General features: G+C 35.4%; 1 protein-coding gene across 1 annotated transcript in view; it reads right to left on the bottom strand.

The window, feature by feature from the left end:
• The window catches only part of gfra3 (GDNF family receptor alpha 3), a 69376-nt gene that overhangs the window by 12520 nt on the left and 32690 nt on the right, over positions 1-24166 (bottom strand). The window contains exons 3-7 of the mRNA NM_001256636.2: positions 16573-16665; positions 14594-14942; positions 3977-4086; positions 3417-3551; positions 457-587 (exon numbers count right to left, since the gene is read on the bottom strand). Coding sequence (NP_001243565.1) covers positions 457-587; positions 3417-3551; positions 3977-4086; positions 14594-14942; positions 16573-16665 — 818 coding nt within the window. The remainder of the gene's footprint in view (positions 1-456; positions 588-3416; positions 3552-3976; positions 4087-14593; positions 14943-16572; positions 16666-24166) is intronic.

Raw genomic sequence — 24166 nt, 5'->3', positions numbered from 1 at the left:
GCACAACAAAACATACTTCTGAAAACAATCACATACTGCACCTTTAAGGACTTTTTTACAAGAGCTTGCCGAAGAAAACTTTCCAGAAATGTTTTACTTCAGCAAAAGTATAGGATGTGAACTTCAAAGCAAATGACAAGAAGCACAGTATGTTCTTCAAACCATCTAAGTGCAGAGATAAGCACTTAGGTGGTTTAAATCCAGTCTGATCATTACCATTTTTGTTTTTTTTAAATGGGGGAATCGTCCAAGTTAACACTATTAAAGTATGGAGTGCAACAAAGATTTCTCTTAGGCCCTCTCTTAATAAAATGTCTGATGAGTTTTTTTTTTTCAATTAATTTAAAGGAAACGGTTAAGATGATTATTTACTCCTAAAAAATGTTCTTTGTTGTGAGTATATCAGAGTCTTATTAATATGTTGGTTCTGTGTTAGGAAATGTGTTTGCTACTCACTGCATTGGGTTCAGGCAGCAGGTTGATGTTCAGCTCATCACGCTGAACCTGAGGGGAGGGGCGTGGTGGAGGAAGGGGTGTGCCCTCTACGGGACGAGGGGTGGAGCTTCCCATATTATCAATGGCATTGCCTGTCAGGCAAAGAGATGAAGAGAGTTTCAAACTGGTTTTATTTGAGTTTTACATGGAAATAAGAATTATAAGGTACATTATACGGAGTACAGATAATGATCTAAAATGTAATTCCATGAAATCAGAATTAGAGATCAGGAAAGAAGACACAATGCACCTTTAGTTCATATCCTTTTTTTAAATGAACAAATATATCGATGGTATCCTATGCAAGAGTCTTTAAAGAATTAGTTTGAGTTCATTATATAAATGAATTGATATAATGGTGAAAAACTCATTTAGAGGTTGCTTGGAAGACAGAATGTCCTGTGGAGGATAGGCTGTAAAAGCTGCCAAGGCCGAGATCCCATACCAACCAAATTACTGAAAGAGATGCTACCTGTTGCACCAGAGCCTCTTATTACATTATTGCTAGGCCTCATCCCCAGACCCTTCATGATAATACTTATTAAGCACTTATTAAGCCCCTCATTAAAAACAAATGGCAAAATACAGACCCTATCTTGCTGCTTCTTTAAAACTAATGATATCAGCGAAGAATTATAGTTCTATCATAGTATAGAAAGTGTACTTGTTAAAACTAAATTACTAGTGCTGCATCCGATGAGATTGTTCACAACATACTTGCATCTATTACAAAATCTTTCAGGGATAATCACTATGATTGTTTAAACCTCTGACGTTTGCCATTTTTTTATTATTTTGCTTATTTAAAAATTATCAATCTAAAAAACCATGATACATGAACTCCTACACAGATCTGTCCTCGGCCCTCTCCTAAAAATAAAGTAACCAGTGAGATTACAGCTGTTGTTGTTCTTGTTTTTTATAGCAGTAAAATATGGAATGCCACAAGCATATCTATCTTATCTTATCCCTGTTCTGTTAATAAAGTGTCTAGTTGAATTTCTTTTTTTTTGGACTGTATATTTGTTTTCTTGCCTTTTTACCTGCATTAAATGCTACAAGGATCAGTCTTAGGCCATGTCCTGTTATTTAATAGTATCTGGATGCAGCCTTTATGATGCAAGCTGAGATTGCATCACTCAGCGATGCAATCTCAGAAACAATGCACTCAATGGAACGAGTGACATCACTGTGACGGGTAGGGTTAGGGGTGAGGTTAGTTGAGCCCATTAAAAAGCTTTGGATGCAGCTCAGATTGCACTGCACCAGGTCTGCATCCAGACCCCTCTTTAAAATTTGTCCCATAGCCGGTATCTTTGACAGCAGAACTATAAGGAGTATCACAAGAACCTATTTTCTTCTATTGCGTAGAGAATTGATCATTTACTTATTCATTCTTTCTTTCATTCATTTATTTATTCACACATTCTTTCATTTACTCATTCAATTACTCACGCATTCACCCATTCACTCACTTATTAAATCCATTTTCATTTACCATTTACTTATTCATTCATTCACCCATTCACTCACTTATTTATTCACTCATTATTTCATTCACCTATTCACTCATGCATTCAACTACTCATTCATTTACCCATGTAATCACCTATTCACTCATTAATTAATTCACTCATTCATTCACTAATTTATTCACCTGTTCATTCATTCACTCATTCATTCACCTATTTATTCACTCACCCATTCATTAACTCACTCATTCATTCATTCATTCATTCATTCATTCATTCATTCACCCATTTACTTGTATTAATTCATTTACACATTCTTTCTTTCATTCATTTTCTTCTTTTATTAATTTATTCATTCAGTCATGCATTCAACCTTTCACTCTCATTCCATCATTTATTTACTTATTTATTCACTCACTCATTCCTTCACTTATTTATTTACTCATTTAATCAACCATTTACTCTCATTCGTTATTCACTCATTTACCGATTCACTCATTCATTCTTTCTTTCATTCATTTATTCATTCATTCATGCATTCAACCATTCACTCACTCTTTCATTCACCCATTCACTCATTCATTTACCCTTTCACCCAATCATTCAATCATTCAACCATTCATTCACTCCTTTATTCACTCACTCATTCCTTCACTTATTCTTTCATTCATTCAATCACCCATTCACTCTCATCCATCCATTCACTCATTCATTCTTTCTTTCATTCAGTTATTCAGTCACTCATGCATTCAACCATTCACTCACTCATTTATTCACTTATTCATTCATTCATTTACCTATTCACCCAGTCATTCAATCGTTTAACCATTCATTTAATCATTTATTCACACAATTATTCCTTCATTTATTCATTCACTCATTAAATCACCCATTCACTTTCATTCACTCATTCATTCACTCATTCATTTACCCATTCATTCACTTGTTCATTCTTTTTTCATTCATTCTTTCATTTATTCATTCACTCATGCATTCAACCATACACTCACTCATTCATTCACCAATTCACTCACTTATTTATTTACCTATTCATTCGCCAATTCACTCATTCATTTGCCCATTCACTTATTTGTTCATTCATTCATTCACTCACTCATTGACTCATTCATTCACCCATTCATTCACTCATTTGTTCACTCACTCATTCGTTCACTTATTTATTCGCCCATTCAGTCACCCCTTTACTCTCATTCATTCACTCATTCACACACCTATTCACTCACTCATTCATTCATGTATTTTATTTATTCCTTCATGTTCATGAGAAGGTGCTGTCACAGTATGAGAAACAGATGGCAACTGACCATTTTAAAAAATGTAAGCACAACTTGCTTCTGTAGGAAACAACAAATATGTCAGAAAAGTGCTAAACTAACACTCTCTTTCTCAGACCTCTCAGATATGCAAATTAATTTCCGCTATACTCACGAAGACAAGTGTTGCTGTTGAACATATGCAGGATACGCAGGCAGTCCTGCCACTGGTTCCCGCTGCCTTCGCAATTACACCACTGCGACACCTCTGTACTGCTGTTACTCACGTAGTTTGGTGTCATGATGGTACCTGTGGTGGGAGGGAGGGAGAGAGAGAGAGAAAAAAAAAAGACAGGATGAGAGACAGCCAGAGGAAAAGATCCCATGCCAATTACCCCGAAGCCCATCTGGGAGAATCACCAAGCAGTGTAGCCTATCCACCCCCTTCCGCTTTAATTATGTTGCCTCAGGTTGGTCTGCTAATTCAATCTAAGTGGCACACTGGGTTAAAGCAAACCCACGACATGAAGTTGAACCCAAACCGCTCTGGCCATTCCCGTTACCAATTCTCGTCTCAGTCTACTCGCTCCAGCAGGACGCAGAGCGAAGTGCTCGTCATTAAAAATGTAATATTATTTAAGTACAGACTGTGCAGTGATGTATCGATTTGTGCGCTTTGTGCTCTTCATTAAGCGTGCATCCATTTTTCAAGGTCGTGCGAGGTTGGTTTCTCACCGATGAGCCCAGCGTAGGCCTTGAGGCACACGGCTCCACTATCCCGGAGACAGCCGGAGGGAGAGAGGGAAGACGGCTGACAGTTCTGCTGGAAATCAGCCAGTCTTGACCTGATGGACCAGACAAATTTGAATACAGACACGGATTGGTTAGAACGAAAATGTGTGTTCAATTCTGACAGAGGAAATGTGTAGATATATACACTATCTGACAAATGTCCATGTTTTAAGAACAACAAATAATAAAATGACTTCTAATAGATCATTTATTATCAGAAGTGGCTTATTGAAAGGAAAAGGCCTCTAGATTTAGCTTATTTTACGAAAATAAAATATGGTCATGCCTTGATATTTAGTTATTTATTTAGGACAGTAAGATCTGACTTTGGTTAAACAAAAGTCTTGAGACTTGTCAGAAATAATGTACAGTATAGAATATAAAGTCATGGTGCAGAAGAAAAAGTATTAATAATGTGTATGACTCCAATGAGCTTCATCCATACATCTCTCCAGTGACTCGAATAACTCATTAATGAAGTCATCTGGGATAGCAAAGAAAGCATTCTAGCAGGACTCCCAGTTTTTATCAAGATCCTTTAGATTTAGCTTCAATTTCTCCTCCATTTTACCGCAGACATGCTCAATAATGTTCATATCTGGTGACTGGGCTGGCCAATCCTGGAGCACCTTGACCTTCTTTACTTTCAGGAACTTTGATGTGGAGGCTGAAGTTTGAAAAGGAGCGCTATCCCGCTGAAGAATTTGCCTTTTCCTGGGTTTTGTAACGTAATGGGCAGCACAAATGTCTTGATACCTCAGGCTGTTGATGTTGCCACTCTGCAGATCTCTCGGACGGCACGCCCCATATTGAATGTAACCCCAAACCATGATTTTTCCTTTACCAAACTTGACTGATTTCTGTGAGAATCTTGAGTCCATGCCAGTTCCAGTAGGTCTTCTACAGTATTTGTGATGATTGAGATGCAGCTTAACAGATGATTCATTGGAAAAATCTACCTTGTGCCACTTTTCGACATGATCAACAAGTCAAATTATTATTTGTTGCTCTTACAACTGGGATCAACGACAAGACTTTTGTCCCGAAGTGCATACAGTAAATACGATTTGTTGACCTTATTCTGCAATGTGAATGTGCGCTTGTTTCTCAATTGTTTTTGTACTTCTGATTCAGTTGCCTATGGGAAAAATGACTTGGAGTAATAAACGGCAGAAAATGGCCAAACTAATTACTAATTATTAACACTACAAATTAAAGTGTGTTCATGGCTTAAAAGTAGACTAATATAATAATAAAAGATCAGTTTGAAGCATGAAGTAGCATAATAAGCTGTTTTCAAGTTCACACTTTGATAATGCCCGACTATAATAGCAGGTTTGGCATGCTGTCCCAGGAGAAACCCTGAGCTCTGAGATATATGAGCCACGGTTCCTGCCTGGTCAATGAACATTAGTAGGGATACGAGATTAGGTGTTTCTCGAGAGCCCCCTGGTTAGTTTTTTACCTATACCTTGGTTAACAGGATGGTTCTACAAGAGCCAATTCAGTATGTAAGCATTAAGTGCTTGTGACTGTTATTACAATTCGCTTGTGTCACATGTTTTTAGACTGTGGGAGGAAAACAGGAGTACCCGAGGAAAACCCACGTGGACATGGGGAGAACATGCTAACTCCGCAGAGAGAGTGCCGACTGGCTCAATTATGACTTAAACCATTGGCCCTCCCGCTGCGAGGCGGCCCATATTGCTTGATCCTAGAAATGAGGAGGAGGGAGAAAGGGAAGGATGGGGGAGGGGATTCCAAAATGAAGATAGGAAATGAAGTTTAGGCAGGACATTTATAGCAGTTTTGGAATGCTATAAATGATTAGCAATAAGGACCAGCAGTAGTTGATCATATCACATGCTCCTCTCGAAATTAATTTGTGAAACTTCTCTTTAACGTCTAGAAATCTATGGAAGTGAATGAAACTGGAAGTCTTGAGCCATAAAGACTTTAATGATGGCACTCGCTCATACGTGAAGAATAAGGTCAATTATCTGGCACCATCTTACTTATCAGACCTCCTACATGTATATAATTCTGGTAGGTCACTCAGGTCTTCTGATCAATGTATTCTTATAACACCAAGGTCATGGTGTAAGCGAAGTGGGGATCTGACTTTTGCTGTTAAGGCCCCCAAATCTCTGGAACAAGCTTTCACCCCACATCAGACATGCTCCAGCTCTATCTGAAGAGTTCAGATGCAAAAGCCGCTAAACGTCACTTCCGCTAAAAATGAGCTAATGACATTAAGTGAATGCTTTAGGCACATACTACACCATCAACAAATAGATTTGCTGCAAATCATCCAAATCCCAGCATCAGCGCATTCAGAAATAACAGTTTGTTGGCAAAAGCCGCTCAATGGCACTTGCCTTTGACAGCAAAAGCTGCTATATCCTGAGAACCAATCAGAAGCGTGAATCGAATCATATGTTTTCAATGTAGCAGCGCGCTGATATGCCGGCTTTTATAAGGAGACTGTTTTATTAAGCTTCGATTTCGATTTTTAAAGAAGGAGTTTGATGAATTGGATGAGCCTGTCCGACTGTCAGTGAATGGCAAATGAAAATGTCCATTACCTCAAAACTGTGCATTATAAGAAAAAGAAAACACAATGAGCAGTGGGAAGTGTAACATGCATTCATTACATGTTTTTGTGCAGCGACGCTACTTTGAATGAGTCTGATATACTATACAATAAACGACAACTCCATTTCAGTTAAGATGCCATTATTTTATCCCACGTGGACGCTATGAGGATAAACTAAGTCCTTAAGTATGGTGAGAATGAATGAATGACAGCTTCTAAAATTGTCTGAGAGAGAGGCATCCCCTTTTTGCCCAGTAGGCCTACATTGCATTTTATTTGCTAAGTTAAGCTATTTTTAAAAGATAAATATAATGTATAAAACTATACATTTTTAGCCTACTTCATAATGCCTATACGTCTGATAAGCTTTGTATATTAATAGGCAATGCACATATATGGATGTTTTACAATGTTTTTACACTACATTATTTGAATTTACCAAGCTTAGCTTATGTTTGCAATGTTTGCATTGCTTTACTTACATTAAATCTAAATCCAATTATCAGAAATGCCAATAGTTAAGATTTAATTAATGTCAGTTTTGATGTTAATGATTAATGCACTTACTTTCCAAATTTCATTCATGCATTTCCCTTCTGCTTTTTCCCTGGTTTATCACAGCGGAATGAACCGCCGCTTACTTGACAGATGTATATATTTTAAATTTTAGGTGGTTTGTGTAATGTGTTTTATGTTTGGTAAAATAATTTCTAATGGCATCTTTTTTTTCAACTAATCAGACTGTCTTGTTCCAATGGGTGGATTTAGAGGGTTTTGCAATACAAGGAGATGTGGATTTATCTGGTTTAGACACAAAAGAAAATTCACCTTGCTAAAAATCAAAGAATTGTTTAAAGTGACATTTTAAAAAAAAGATATTTTATTTAATAGCTAATAAACGTATCATTACATATAAAATACAACTTCTGAACTTTATCTGAGGAGCCTGATAGAAAATGCTCTTTTACAAAAAACCAGGTCGGATGGACTTAAAGGGTTTTGAATCTGAACTCTTCATCTGTTTTTAAAAAGCTTCAGAAACTCCATCTTTATTCTTTAACATTTGAGCCTTTTTAATGTTGAGAGGTTTGCCTTATGATTGACCTGTTATGTATGTGAAGTAGGATTTATTTTAATTAGTATTGATTGTGTTCAGCACTTTGGGTAATAATGTGTAACTAACTCACTAACTAACTAACTAACTAACTAACTAACTAACTAACTAACTAACTAACTAACTAACTCTGTAATATACCTAATGAAACTGCTGATCATATTTTTTGGAATTTCCCTCATACACAATGCTTTTAGATTGAACTTTCCCTGGATATTCATTGCAAAATACTACCGGGATTCTTGTTATCTTTTAAGGATATCCTGTTGGGTTTTTTCAATAGTCCTGATGATAAAAGTAAGGAAAATTTCATTATTAATCTCCTTCTAATCCTTGCTGAATTCCATATACAGCGCTGTAAATTCTCTAAGCATATACCTTGTTTTATTGTTTTTGAAAAGGAAATTTAACAGTACATTAGAACTATTGCTTCCTCTTAAAATATAAGAACTGTTAACTTATTTTCTTTTTTAATTTTCTTAATATATAAATTTAGTTTTTTGTTTTTTTCTCTTGTATGTGCTTATTTGATGCTTCTCTGTAAACGTCATGTACACTCTTTGTAACAAATTTGTATGATGTTGTTATTGTTACCCTGACATTAATAAAAAAAGGAAAATAAAACTAACTAACTAACTAACTAACTAATAGAAAATGTGTATTTTCTTTTTTTTTGCAGTGTTTGAATTTTTAAAGGATGCTTAATAATGATCTGAAAAGTGGGATGAGTCACATTATAAACCTCATGAGTATGATGTAATGTTGTAATGAGTGTGATGTAATGATGTCCTCTGATCATTACTGTTTACAGACAGGTTATTTGGGTGATAACCATATTAGGTTAATTGCTTGCATGCTTGTTCATTTTACTGCTAAAGGTCTAGGTTTACGTATTTTTCTGCATTCCACTCTGTATTCATACAGTATATGTTCATGAGTGAGGATGGAGTTCATGGGAGTAGAGTCCTTGCCTTAGGTAGAGGAGTTCAAGAGATTGAAAGACAGATTGGTGTTGCGGCAGAAGGAATGTGGTCAATGTAGAGGTCTGTTGTGGTGAAGAAGAGAGCTGAGCAGAAAGGCAAAGCTCTTTATTTACCAGTCAGTCTAGGTTGCTTATTTCACCCATGGTCATTAGCTTTGGGTTATAATTGAAAGGACGAGATTTTTCTTTACAGGATGGCTGGGTGCACCTTTAGGGTCCGTTCACACAGAATACAGTATGTGTTTTTCCTTTCCAGCAAGCTACTTTTCTATTGTTTTTCAGTGTAAGCACACGTATGATGGACATTTTTGACCAATACGCTAACGTCTTGAGTCTTTTGAAGCATCACACATGTGAGCGCAGCATTTTTTAGACACTGTGTCAAGTTGAATGATCTTCAACTTTCATACTTCACTGTCAGTTACAAGGACAAATCAGAAGAGGTCGGAGGTGGGTTAAGCATTGCGAGCTTCTGTTTAAAGTAGCAAGTTTGCATTACAACTGTTTTATTTATCATTATATAATGGTGGAGGATGCGCTCATTGTGACTGTGTCCAGAGAGTGAAAGTTATATGATTTATGTTTAAATGCTTATCATAACATATTGTTTCTCTATGAGATAAGGGTTAGTTATTACATCATGTTCATAATATCACATCACGTGGACCTTGTGCAATGCTGTGCTTTTTTAAACCCTCGCGTTTTAAAAAACAAAGATGCGTTTGGTGTGAATGAATCCTTAGGGGGGGGGTCACACACCGGATGCATCACACGACGCCACAAATTTATTTTAGAAACATTTTAAATAACACTCGAATGTGCGTGTCTTGTGGTGCGAGACTTTCATCTATCATGTGTGCACCGTGTTACAGCGTTGAGCGGCACATCCGCTGCGCGACACCCTTAAGGGCTGGGGTTTTTTCAGTGGGATGTTATGAAACAGCTTATTTCCACTGCAGAACAAGTTGAAAGTCTTTAGCTGATTTTTCTGCTGAGAGTTGCATAATATTGTCCTGCCACTCCTTCACTGTGATTGGACGAATAGCTCAAAATTGACACTAAGGCCGTACTCACAATAGGTACAGCTGCCTCGAACCGGGCCAAAGCACGCTTGTCCCCCCTCTCTTCTCCCCCGACGGCCCGCACTCACACACCACAATCGGGCCTCGGCACGCTTACGTCATCGCTGCTGCGCTGTTCAGTGAGAAGCGCTCTCTCACTCAGCACAGTGGAGATTTCTCTAGTTATATCGTTTCAGTTGTTTGATATGCGGTGACACGCAGTCAGATATTTCGCCGAACAGATCCGCCACTTTTGGCACTCATAAACAATCATAAAGCCCTCATGCTGCAGGAATGAGGAGGTTTGCTGAAGGTGGGCAGCTGTCGTGCTGTGAGGAGTTTGCGTATTTAATAAACTACGGCAGTTTGCGTTCACTAAACAGTAAGAATGATTAATAAATCCATATGAAACAGTCCCTTAAAAGTCATGTGTCTCTTTCAGTTTTTGCTTTGGCGCTCAGGCGCTCAGGCACACCTCTTCCAACCGGGCCAGGGCCGGCCAAGTGAACCGTGCTTAAGCCCGATTTAGCGCACTCACACTTTTCAAATGATCCGGGAAACGGGCCTGGGCACAGTACGGATGGCATAGTGTAAGTAGGCCCTAATTGGCACTATGTTTTTCAACTTGCAGCGTCTGAAATAATGCAGAACCGACTGTAAAACCCTTGCTCATGGGTTTGGATGGTTGGATGGTTGGTTGGTTGGTTGGTTGGTTGGTTGGTTGGTTGGTTGGTTGGTTGGTTGGTTGGTTGGTTGGTTGGTTGGTTGGTTGGTTGGTTGGTTGGTTGGTTGGTTGGATGGATGGATGGATGGATGGTTATTTGGTTGGTTGGAAGAAGTGATGGATGGATGCATGTATGGTTGGATGCATGAATAGATGGAACAGGAACATTATGTACTTTTTGATGACTGGCAAAAACGCAATTCAACAAACGTTTGACAGCGTTTTCTAAGTAAAATAAATGCTATGTATGGTTGGTTGGTTGGACGGACGGACGAACGGGTGAGTGGATGGGTGGGTGGGTTGGTTGGTTGGTTGGTTGGTTGGTTGGTTGGTTGGTTGGTTGGTTGGTTGGTTGGTTGGTTGGTTGGTTGGACGGACGGACGGACGGACAGACGGGTGGGTGGGTGAGTGGATGGGTGGGTGGGTTGGTTGGTTGGTTGGTTGGTTGGTTGGTTGGTTGGTTGGTTGGTTGGTTGGTTGGTTGGACGGACGGACAGACGGGTGGGTGAGTGGATGGGTGGGTGGGTTGGTTGGTTGGTTGGTTGGTTGGTTGGTTGGTTGGATGGATGGATGGATGGATGGATGGATGGATGGATGGATGGATGGATGGATGGTTAGTTGTTTGGTTAATTATTTGGTTGGTTGGAAGGAGTGATGGATGGATGGAGTGATGGATGGATGCATGTATGGTTGGATGCATGGATGGATGGAACACAGGCTCAGTGGGAATATGTACTTTTTATGAAACTGTGTTTTTTTAAGTAAATTAAATGCTGTGTGGCAGTGCAAAGCCAACAACTTTTGTTCCTTTTCACAATAATGACATTTACCTATTATTCACGAATAAAGGATTATTTTAATTAAATACCACCCAACAACTTTACAACATCTGTGATTTGTATTCAAATACTTTGGCCTCACCTATCTACTGCTTATCCACATGGAAAACTTTTCTGGCACGGTCAGTTTGCAGATGTGAAAGCAATATAAAATCAAGGTAAACTATGTTGTCGTTTTCGCTTGTTTTTGAAATTGAAAAGACTATGTTTTTTTTAGGGAGTTCTTTTCAATTCTCTATGCCCATGTATCTATTTCCTCTATCTATTAGACCAACATTCAAATGGCTAGTAGTTTACTGGATTAATAAACTCAAATGCAGGCAGTATTAATATCATTTTAAAATTGGAGACTAGTTTGAGTCAACTACTGTAAATAAATACCAATTCAAGTATCATTTAGAAAGCTGCTAATAACACATTTTCTGTATTCTACAGTGAGTCTATGTAGATGTAGAAATTCCGGTTATTAATGACACCAGCAACCCTAATTTGGTTTTTGTTGTAAATGTATTAAGATCTGCCTCTTTTGAGAAAATGACCCACGCTAACTACAATGTGTCCGTGTTAAAGGTTAGTGTCTCTGTTCTGCAAACATATCCTTGTTTTATCCTTGTTTAAATACACAGTCGACGTGTCTAATCGTATAATACATGACCTGTTGTCCCTTCTTCCATCCAACTCAGCATGTTCTGTGCTATTAATGATGCTTAGATAAGCATTACTGCCAGAGACATCTGTTTCTAGAGGAAGATAAAAGGAAAGCCTTGTACTTTGCGAAGAAAGGTGGAAATTATCATGCTGCGCTGTTATCAAAGCTGGAGTTTGTCTGGTTTGAATGAGTGGTAGAGCATCTGACGGCTGCGCGATATTTCAGAATCACTTACACAAATTGGCAGTTGATTTCAAAGAACAGATTCAAAATACTGATTCAGCAGATCTTTTTATCATCACGTCAGCTCTGACATTCTGCAGGAGCATCTTTTTTTTAATCATTCAAAAAAAATAATAATCCCACAGGGCTGATTTTATTTTATTTTTATAAAATAAAAACATTTAAATATTACATTTTATTGTAATTACTACTTATTACAACCTCTAAAAATAAATGTACTTTTTTTTATTAAAACCAAAGCTACACTTTTCATATATATATATATATATATATATATATATATATATATATATATATATATATATATATATATATATATATAAATATATATATATATATATATATATATATATATATATATATATATATATATATATATATATATATATATATATATATATATATATATATATATATATGAAGAGTTCAGATGCAAAACTCTCTAAATCCCTTTATATCATGTATATATGTAACAATAAGGTTATTAGCTGGTACATAAAATACCTTTTTTTTTTAATGTCACTTTAGATAATTCTTTGGTTTTTAACAAGGTAAATTTTCTTTTGCGTCAAAACCAGCTAAATTCACTCGTGCCTATTTTTGCAAAAACCTCTAAATCCACCTATTGGGACAAGACAGTGTAATCAGTTGAAAAGGACTAAAGGTGCTCTTAGAAATTATTTTATCAAACATAAATCACATTACACAAACCACCTAAAATTAAAATATATATATATATATATATATAAATGTGTCAAGTAAATGGCTTGTAGATCACAGGGAATCATTCACTTTTACTCAGGAGTACAAATCCTGTCATGCACCACACACTCACACCTGTTCCGGTTTTCCGCTGATTACTAACACACACAGCTAAAGCTGTTCAGAACTGATTACATGGACTTTAAAAGCAGCACTGACGCACACACACACACACACCAGTTGCTGAGTCTTGTTAAACTGTACCATAAACATTGTGACACGTTTTCTTTGCCTTGTCTTGCCGTGTTTGACCTTCGCTTTGTTTTGTTGTTCTGTTTATTCTGTTGAATAAATCTGTATTTGGATCCTCAACCCCATTGCCCAGCCTCCCTTCACATTACACTCATATATCTTATTTTATATCTGTTTATTTTATTCTTACTTACTTTAACTACTAAAAATAAATGCACCCTTTTTATTAAAACTAAAGCTACAATACGAATTTCATCCTTCTCATATATATATATATATATATATATATATATATATATATATATATATATATATATATATATATATATATTTATATATATATATATATATATATATATATATATATATATATATATATATATATATATATATATACATATATATTTGAAAAAATAATAATGTTGTTGAAATATCTCTTTAAATGCTAACCAAACCTGCATTTTTTTTTATAAAAATACATTAAAAACTGTGATCAATTAAAATAATATAACAATTTAAGCTCCAGTCTTCAGTGTCACATGATCCTTCAGAAATCATTCTAGTATAATTATTTGATGCACAGGAAATGTTTAAAATAGGGATTTGCAATATGTATAGTCTACAACAATGTTGCAATCGTTGTTTTAACAATATACTGGCACATGTACTATGTTATGAAGCATATTAAAATGTACAGTATAATGTCTGTATAATACAAGTTATAAAAGCAAAAATTGTCTATGTACATGTACATAACTTTAAGTTTCAAGAAAATAAAATATTAAATAAATAAATATTGAAATTAAATAAATAAATAAAATAAGAATTACAATAAATTACAATAAAATAAAACAATAAAAAATAATATAAATAAATAATAAAATTAAATAAATAAATAAATTACAATAAAATGTTAAATAATAAATAAATAATAAAATTAAATAAGTAAATAAATGAATTTAAAAAATGACTTTAAATTACAATAAAATAAAATATTAAATAATAAAATAAACAAATAATATGATTAAACAAATAAAATAAGTTACAATATTAAATTACTATAAAATAAAATAAATAAAAAAATAAAACAAAAATGCAATTAAATAAATAAATAAATTCCAATAAAATAAAATAGTAAACAATGAAATAAAAAAATTCATAAATAATAAAACAAAATAAATAGATAAAAAATTACATTAAAATACAACAAAATTTAATTTGAAATGATGAAATAAATAAACAATAAATAATAAAATAAAATAAAATAAATAAATAAAATAAAAAGTACATAAAATAAAATAAAATAAAATAAAATAAAATAAAATAAAATAAAATAAAATAAAATAAAACAAAATGAAATAAAATAGAGCACAACTGCTAGGAGGCAGATTTTCTGACCTGCACAGGTTGTCTTTGAGGCAGTAGCTCTCCAAATGAAGGCAGTTTGGTTGTCCGTCTCGCTCCTCGTAGGAACAGGAGGGCACAATGGTTTTTCTCCTTCTCTCTCCACACAGAGTATCCGAGCAGGGGCAAAATAAGACACCAAAACTGTATTCCTCAGGAACGCGCTCCAGGAACCTCCGCAGGGCTCGGTGACATTTGTGTCGGTTACAGTGGTTTGTGTTGGGTAAGATCTTAGTGCAAGCTGAAGCGTATTCAGAGCGCAGGGAGCCACACTTCTCATACAGCCCACAGTCCTGAGCGGCTTTCAGACACTGGTTCTGATCCGTCAGTGGAAGGGACGACACTGGAAAAGAGAAAGAGACACTTTCAATCAAGTGTTGTATCTAAAATCTGACTGCCCTCCCTGAAAAACCTGTTTTGATGAAGATAGAATCAAATAATTTAGTATAGTTACTCTATACAGCATGACATCTGCATTCATTTGGTTTATATGTGACCTTGTATTTGTAGGTGGAGTTGACTTGTTTTTTGTCCAACTGGCCTACATATATGGGCTAGTTCCAGTAACTTGTTGAATCTAAGCCAACCCGGTACTAGTGAGGTGTACCTAATTATGTACCTAATTATATATACAATTATGTACCTAATTATATATACACACACATATATATATATGTGTGTGTGTGTGTGTGTGTGTGTGTGTGTGTGTGTGTGTGTGTGTGTGTGTGTGTGTGTGTGTGTGTATATACACACATACATACATACATACATACAGGGTGGGGCATTTATATGGATTCACCTTAATAAAATGGCAATGGTTGGTGATATTTACATCCTGTTTGTGACACATTAGTATATGTGAGGGGGCAAACTTTTCAAGATGGGTGGTGACCATGGTGGCCATTTTGAAGTCAGCCATCTTTGAGCCAACTATTGTTTTTTCAATAGTAAGAGGGTCATTTGACACATCAAACTTATTGGAAATTTCACAAGAAAAACAATGGTGTTCTTGGTTTTACAAGTTGTTTACAAGTTTATGACCACTTATAAAATGTGTTCGATGTGCTGCCCATTGTGTTGGATTGCCAATGCAATCCTCTTCTCCCACTCTTCACACACTGTAAAATATTATTTTTATATATATATATATATATATATATATATATATATATATATATATATATATATATATATATATATATATATATATATATATATATATATAAATCAGAATTATTAGCCCCCCTGAAATTTTTTTCCACAATTAGTATTAACTAATTTCTTTATTTTCTCTGCTATGATGACAGTTAATAATACTTTATTATATTTTTTTCAAGACACTTCTATACAGCTTAAAGTGATATTAAAAGGCTTAACTAGGTTAATTAGGTTAACTAGGCTGTTTAGGGTAATTAGGCAAGTCATTGTATACTGATGGTTTGTTCTGTAGACTATCTGAAAATTAATATAGCTCCAAGGAGCTGATAATTTTTTTTTATTATTATTAAAAACTGCTTTTATTCTAGCTGAAATAAAACAAATAAGACTTTCTCCAGAAGAAAAAAAAAAACATTATCAGACATACTGTGAAAATTCCCTTGCTCTGTTAAAAATCATTTGAGAAATATTGAAAAAAGAAAAAAAATTCAAAAGGGGGTTAATAATTCAGACTTTAACTGTATGTATATATATATATATATATATATATATATATATATATATATATATATATATATATATATATATATATATATATATATATATATAGTGAACTATCCCTTTAATTTCTTACCCTGGTCTGAAAACCTTCAGACACTGTCATACATACTTTTTAGATTTATTTCTCCCACAGAAATACAACAGCAAGACAACAAGGAAAAGACTATTAAGCGCAAACATACAGCGATACACTCCGTCCGTCATCACAGTGCATTCAGGTGTGAAGGGAAACATTGTATCGCAGGCTGAAATACCTGAAACTATGGAGGCCAGTTTTGATGTTTCAGTGTTTCTCACAAGTTCCAGTTCAATGTCTTCATATGGGGACGTCTCAATGTCATCATAACCTGCAACACACACAAACACACACACACACACATTAACACATCTGATTGTTTTGAGCAGCTAATCTAAGCATAATTTTATTGATATACCTAATTAACAGCACCACGTATAATTAAATTGCAGAGATCATATGGTATTTCTTTGGTTTTGATTTACTGAATTTTTACAGGAAGTTTGCATGTTCTCCCCATGTTTGTGTTGGTTTTCTCTGGGTGCTTCAGGTTTCCCCCACAGTCCAAACACATGCACTATAAGTGAATTGAATAAACTAAATTGGCCGTAGTGTACAGTATGTGTGTGCATGTGAGAGTGTATGGGTGTTTATCAGTGATGGATTGCAGCTGGAAGGGCATCCGCTGCATAAAACATATGCCGGAAAAGTTGGCGGTTCATTCCACTGTGGCGACCCCTGATAAATAAGGCACTAAGATGATGAATGAGCTTTCACAGATCTGAATAGGTTGTGATTTGTTGTGATATACACATTTATTAAACTGTCAATCCACACGTTTCAGGGTCAGGAACAAGACATGAGTTGCAATAGCATTAAGTCTGTTTGTATCACATGACCCTGGGGATGCCGCAAATCAAGATTGGTGAGAACCACACACACACGCGCGCAAACTTAAGCTTATACTGTATATTTACTCCTGTGGTGGCTTTCTATTTATATGTATTGTACTTATATAGGAGGTCATGGTGGTTCAATGGATAGCACGATCGCCTCACTGCAAGAAGGTTGTTGGTTTAAGCCCTAGCTGGGTCAGCTGGCATTTCTGTGTGGAGTTTGCATGTTCTCCCCGTATTGGCGTGGGTTTCCTCCGGGTGCTCCGGTTTCTCCCACAGTCCAAAGACATGCGGTACAGGTGAACTGAATAAACTTAATTGGCCGTAGTGCATGTTTGTGAAGGACTGTGTATGGGTGTTTCCCTGTGTTGGGTTGTGGCTGGAAGGGCATCCACTGCGTAAAACATATGTTGGATAAGTTGGCGGTTCATTCCGCTGTGGCAACCCCTGATTATTAAAGGGACTAAGCCAAAAAGAAAATGAATGAATGTACTTATATAAACAGAAACACGTCTACTTATGTGTACATCATTTAAATAAATGTATCTGTTCTTTTATAATTACATTTATTAATTTATTCAAAGTTTATTTTAACAAATTAACAATTTACATTTTCATTTTACATTTACCTTTATGTATTATTTTGACTTTGTATATTTTACTATTGAAATTTTGTTTTATTCTTTATTTAATTTGTATATTTATTATTTACTTTTTTATTAATGGGGGGAGGGGGAGGTGAGGGTTGTGGGTTGGGGGTATGGGGGGAATGTTCATGGCCCTTTAACAGGCCTTATCAACAGATTACCAAGCATTGCTAATACTTGCACTGCTCATATTTTCTCAAAATAGATCTTACACACTTAGCCAAACCCCACAATACACATCCAGTCATTTCACGAGCATGTTATTATTGTGTCAACATCACCAGAAGGAGGTTTTTGTCATGTTGTCATATTCCTTTGGGGACATTTTTGTAGAATTTTGGTCGTCCCCTTAAACAAATGCAAACAGGCAGAATCCTGTTACAAATCCTGTACACGCACTCACACATACTGCACATCTCCATCTACGGAGGCGCAACATCAAGTGTCAGTCCTGCATGCATATTTAGACTGCATTTACATTTGCACAAAAACTGATTTTTTTTGGTCCCATCTGACACAGATCTGAATTTGTTGAACACATGTAAACACAAAACTATTCTGAATCACATGCCTCCCACTCAGTTTCACTGTGTATACTGTATATGTAAAATTTGTAACAAATTTATTCTTGTTTATTTATTTTATTTATCAAATTATATTTTTTCACACAAATTTTTTCTTAGATAGTTCAATGAAAGGAGTGGTGTCAAGCGTTGTGCTGTTAAATTTGTTTTTAATACCTAATGTAGCAGTGTTAAAGGAACCCTCCACTTTTTAATAGGCTCATTTAAGAGTCCTGTAGAGTTAAACAGTTGCGTTTTTACCATTTTTTAATCCATATAGCCTATCCCTGGGTCTGGCGGAAGCACTTTTAGCTTAGCTTAGCATAAACCATTGAATCTTATTAGACCATTAGCATCTCACATATGCAAAGATATGTGCCAGTCTCATTGAAAGAGTTCACCAATATGGGGACTAATCAAAATCAAATCAGGCCTTTATTTGTCACATACACTTTCGTATAGTGAAATTGAACCCCCCAACCGTACACAAACATCACAATTTTCAGGGGAAGACAGGTCACAGGAGGTAGCATTTATAAAGGGAAGTAAGATACATCTGGAGAGTTAGGCTGAAAAAACATACCCACTAACCTTACTCTTGAATTTGAGTAGGGTGAGAACAGGGAGAACATTTATAAGACTATTTTGATGAACTGCATAATATCATTGCGCCTGCTTCATCCATGGCACAGCATTAATGTTCCTTGATTATTATGCCGCAATGACAGTATTGTTCCTATCCGTTGGTTATATTAAATAATGTAACAGAGGGGTCAAGCTTTGAATAGGAAAATTATTAAAACATTTTGGTCATTTTTGAGGGAGACCCTAATGGACCTGGCGATTAAATTCAAAATGGAAAATACTCAACTGTTAATTTAGGAGAGTTGTAAAGTTAGACTATTTAAAAAAAAAAAAGTGGAGTGTTCCTTTAATGAAGATAGCAATTATGTATCCAATTTGCGAAATACAAGAATTTGCAAGAAATGCTTCAGTTTGTTTTTATAGCAATATCAGGCAACACTGCATCGCGGGTCAAAAAATAAGCATGCAACAGTTTATTGCTGAGAAGACCCAGCATGATCTCATGAGGAAACGTAACTATTTTACATTTTGTCAGTTTAGCAGCTAATTCGTATGAATTCGAACATTCGATTTTTTAAAAATTAGAATTTATACGAATTAGCCAATAATTCAAAAAGTTACGAATTGCCGTGAGATTGTGTTGGAAGACCACAAATTGGTAAGACAAATGCAATGATCACAATATTATTCATACAAAAGTGTCAAACATGTTCAAAACAGTATCATTATAATCCTTGCACATTGAAAAAAAGATTTATTGAATTTACAAAAAATGTATTAAAGGTTGCAAACAATTTATATGGGCTGTGTTTAAACAAACAAATGAAGATGAACATTACTAAATTAAATGTGCTTGTTTAAATTAAACCCATAAAAATTGTTTGCAACCACTTAGTTTAAAAAAAAATTGTAAATCCAATGATTTTTTTTTTCAGTGTAAAACCAACATAATCTCACGGCAATTCATAACTTTTTGATTTAGTGGCTAATTCGTATAAATTTGTACAATCTAATTTGTACAATTTAGTACGATTTGCTCATCCCCCAATGACAGTTGGGTTTGAGGTGGGGTTTGGTGCCACACCTTCCTTTTACAAACGTACAATTTCGTACAACTGAACTCGTACAAATTTGTACGAATTAGCCACTAAACTGGCAAAGCATAAAATACTTACGTTTTCTCGTCAGATCAGGCTGGTACAACAGACCTCTCAATGCAATCTCATGGCAATTCGCAACTAGTTGATGTAGTCGTATAAATGTACACCGTTAAAAAAAGCTGGTGTACCAGAAAAAAATGTAAAATTACGGTTGTTAAATTACAGAAATTTACTGTTAAATAACAAACATTAAATTACAGAAATTTACTTAAATTTAAATTTCTGGTAAATTACGATATTTTTTTACAGTGTATATTTTAACACAATTTTCTCATCCCTCAATTGATATTTTTTCTATAAATTAGTTTCTTTTCTGGCAATACGTAAAATGGTTATATTTCCTCAAAATTCAGCTGGATCTGTACAACAACAGAAAAGACCACGAATAAATACTAAAATTGATCGAATTCGTAAATCAATTCAATTCATTTAACAGTCAAAATAGTCCATAAGTTGGACTTATTCTTGTACTATTCATACAGCAATTCTTATTAAAGTTGCCATGAAATGGAAATCCTTTTTTTTTGCCATCTCATGATGTGCATCCAATTTAAAATGGTTCTGAAAAAAAATTAAAAAAGGAGGCGGTGTGTGATGTCGCCCATTTGGAACTGACTGGATCATTAAAAGATGGGTGTTGCTAACAAAATGAAAGAAGACTGACGAATGGATGAAATCAGAGCAGAAACTTGACACACCCTGATAGCCCCACCCTAAATGACTGATAGCTCCACCACTGTGACCAAGGCATGCATGTGACCAGAAGTTAAGTGATTATCAGGGCAGATGAATTGTAACAAAACAATGAAGATACACAGATACATTACTATATAAATATTAAAATAAGAAGAGCAAAATTTAAATTCACGCGACTATAACGCTGTTAACAATTTTTGTAAATTGCATAGTACTTACTGCAATATGAACTGTATTTTACTTTAGGGCAGTTATGCAGTATGTTACTGTATTTTAAAGTTGCCTTGTGAAAATGTAGGCTATTTTACAGTAAAGATACTGCACAATACTGCAAATACATATACAATGAGAAAAATTGTGCTTTAAATATAAATAGAGTAAATTTGATGTAATTTATTTACAGTAGATTATAACTCCTGTCAGTAAGTTACTGTATATTCTACAGGTAATTATTTACAGTGTAGTTGTAATACTTGAAATGTGTTACAGCAAAAAAAATCATTGACATATTCCTGCAAGAAAGACAACGAATACACATATAATGAACAGCCATTACTGCAAATAACAAGCCCAAAGACTTCAATTTCCCACCGCGGCTTCAGACGGTTCTGATTTATGCTGCGCGCAAGAGAGGAACACTTAACATTTCCAGATGAAGTGTTTTAAAAGCACTTATTTGTGAGGCTGTCGATCAGGCCGGGCCCTTTCTGGCCCCTGCGGCCCCTCAGACGCATGACGAGCTCGCCGACGGAGAAGCCCAGGATTAGTCAGCGTTTACAACAGCTCTTGATGAGGCGCTGTGGGTACCCGTCTTCCTGTTTCATAAGATTTAATATTAATAAGCCATATTGGGTGGGAATACGGACTCGGAATCAATTAATTTTGCAGCCGCGGCGCGGTAATCTCCACAGCTCGCGAGCAAACACACAACAGAACCAGACGCTCTCGACGGTACAAACCGAGCGAGTCCCGGTTCCTCCATAAGCGCGCGCGCGCGTGTGTGTGTGTCCCGCCGTGCGAGATGAACAGATGAGGGAAACAGCAAGATTAATCACGATAGCTCTGTCAGCGAGCCGCTCGTTTGTTTAGTGTCTGACTGGCTTTTATGCCTCCTTGCCATTTCATACACATTACTGAGCAGTCATTAAACGCTATTACTGGCTGAATCGAAATCCTCTGGTAGCTCACTCAACACTCTCATTAAAGCGCTTTGGCATCTCCTGAAAGAACATAACAAACGGCATCCGCTGAGATACGCGAGTTCACTGTTTATGACCGGCAGAACAAAGGCAGACTTTTTAAAAAAAAAATTAATGTAACTCAATTCCTTATGCGTGACTTTACCTTCTCTGTTCTCATGCGATTTCCTTCTTTAAAACGTGATCCTTTCATTGTGATATTGGCTGGTTTGGAATAGATGGACATGTTCATGAGGTTCGGTCTGGGAATATTCTTGAAAAAATTTGAAACTGCATTTAGCCGATCTTCTATAATGTGGCTGACTTTTCTGAGTGAAATTAAATATTGTGTACGAGCGTATATATTTAAAGACTGAAATTGTGAAATGTATTATGGTAATATATTTTCATAGAGCCTATTAATAACATTAATAAGATATTTTATGGCATATTTACAGTACAGTATGTACACTACTGGTCAAAAGTTTGGGGACGGGTTTTTTATGTTTTTTTTTTTAAGAAAATCATTCTGTTCATTAGGGCTGCATTTATTAAATGTAAAAATAATTGTTAAATATTTGTTAAAATTTTAAATAACTGTTGGCTTATTGTATGTAGTTTCAAATGAAATAATTACTCCAGTCATTCTTACTTTTATTACTATTACGAATAATAATAATGTTATTAATAAGAATAATAATAACAAGGATCATGTGACTCTGAAGACTGGAGTAATGAAGCTGAAAATTCATCTTTAAATCACTGGAATAAATTAATTCATTCATTCATTTTCTTGTCGGCTTAGTCCCTTTATTAATCCGGGGTCGCCACAGCGGAATGAACCCCCAACTTATCCAGCAAGTTTTTACGCAGCGGATGCCCTTCCAGCCGCTACCCATCTCTGGGAAAACAGGACTAAATTTTTAAATTAAATTATAAACTACTTTGGAACAGTTATTTTATAGAACAATAACATTTCGGCGGTTCATTCCGCTGTGGCGACCCCAGATTAATAAAGGAACTAAACTGAAAAGAAAATGAATGAATGAACAATAACATTTCACAATTTTATCTGTACTGTATTTTTGATTAAATAAATGCAGCCTTGGTGAGCAGGAGAAGCTTATTTTAAAACATTTAAAAATCCTATGGACCCCAAACTTTAGTACGGTAGTGTATATATAGTATTTTTGAAGTGTATTTTATAGTATATTTATATTTTAGATTTTAAAAAGCTGAATTTTAAGCAGCGTCACATAATTCTACAGACATTTTGATGACATTAGCTGTTCTGCTTGATATTCTTTAAGGAATACAGACTTTTGTAACAACAAAAACATAGCTTACTGTTATTTGACCACACACACACCCACCCACCCACCCACACACACACACACACACACACACACACACACACACACACACACACACACACACACACACACACACACACACACACAAACACACACACATATACACACACATACACACACAGTTGAAGTTTTTTTTTTTTTGTAAAGAATTTATATTCTTTTTTTCAACTATTTCCCAAGTGTTGTTAAAACAAATGGTAACACATTTAAAAAAAAATGACTGTTTTAATAACGAATCAATAACGAGCTTTAGTCTTTGCCATGACGAGAGCACATAATATTTTCCTAGTTATTTTCAAGATACAAGTTATCACAGACACCAGATATCCAGTCCAAGCAGATCCCTGGAGAACTACAAATCTGCCAGCAAAAAAACTACAAGATCCAGTCATGCAACACACACACACACCTGCTCCGAGTCTCCATTGATTAGAATCACACAGCTGAAGACTATTTCGACTATTTATACACCACACAAACAAACAGAAGTTGCGGAGTCTTGTTAAACTGTATAGTTTTGTTTTGCTTGTTCATTTTTATTTGCTGCCTGCTATTTGACCATCTGCCAGTGTATTCGACTTCGACTGTTTACTGTTATAATAAACCCTGCGTTTGGATCCTCACCTCCCTGTTGTCAGCGTCCAGTTCACGTTACACTAGTATTTAGCTTAAAGTGCAATTTAAATGCTTAACTAGGATTAATTAGGCAAGTTATTGGACAACAGTGTTTCGTT

This window comes from Danio rerio, chromosome 14, assembly GCF_052040795.2.
Source record: "Danio rerio strain M-AB ecotype USA chromosome 14, GRCz13ab, whole genome shotgun sequence".
In the NCBI taxonomy this organism is placed as follows: domain Eukaryota; kingdom Metazoa; phylum Chordata; class Actinopteri; order Cypriniformes; family Danionidae; genus Danio; species Danio rerio.
This window is presented reverse-complemented; position numbering and strand designations above follow the sequence as displayed.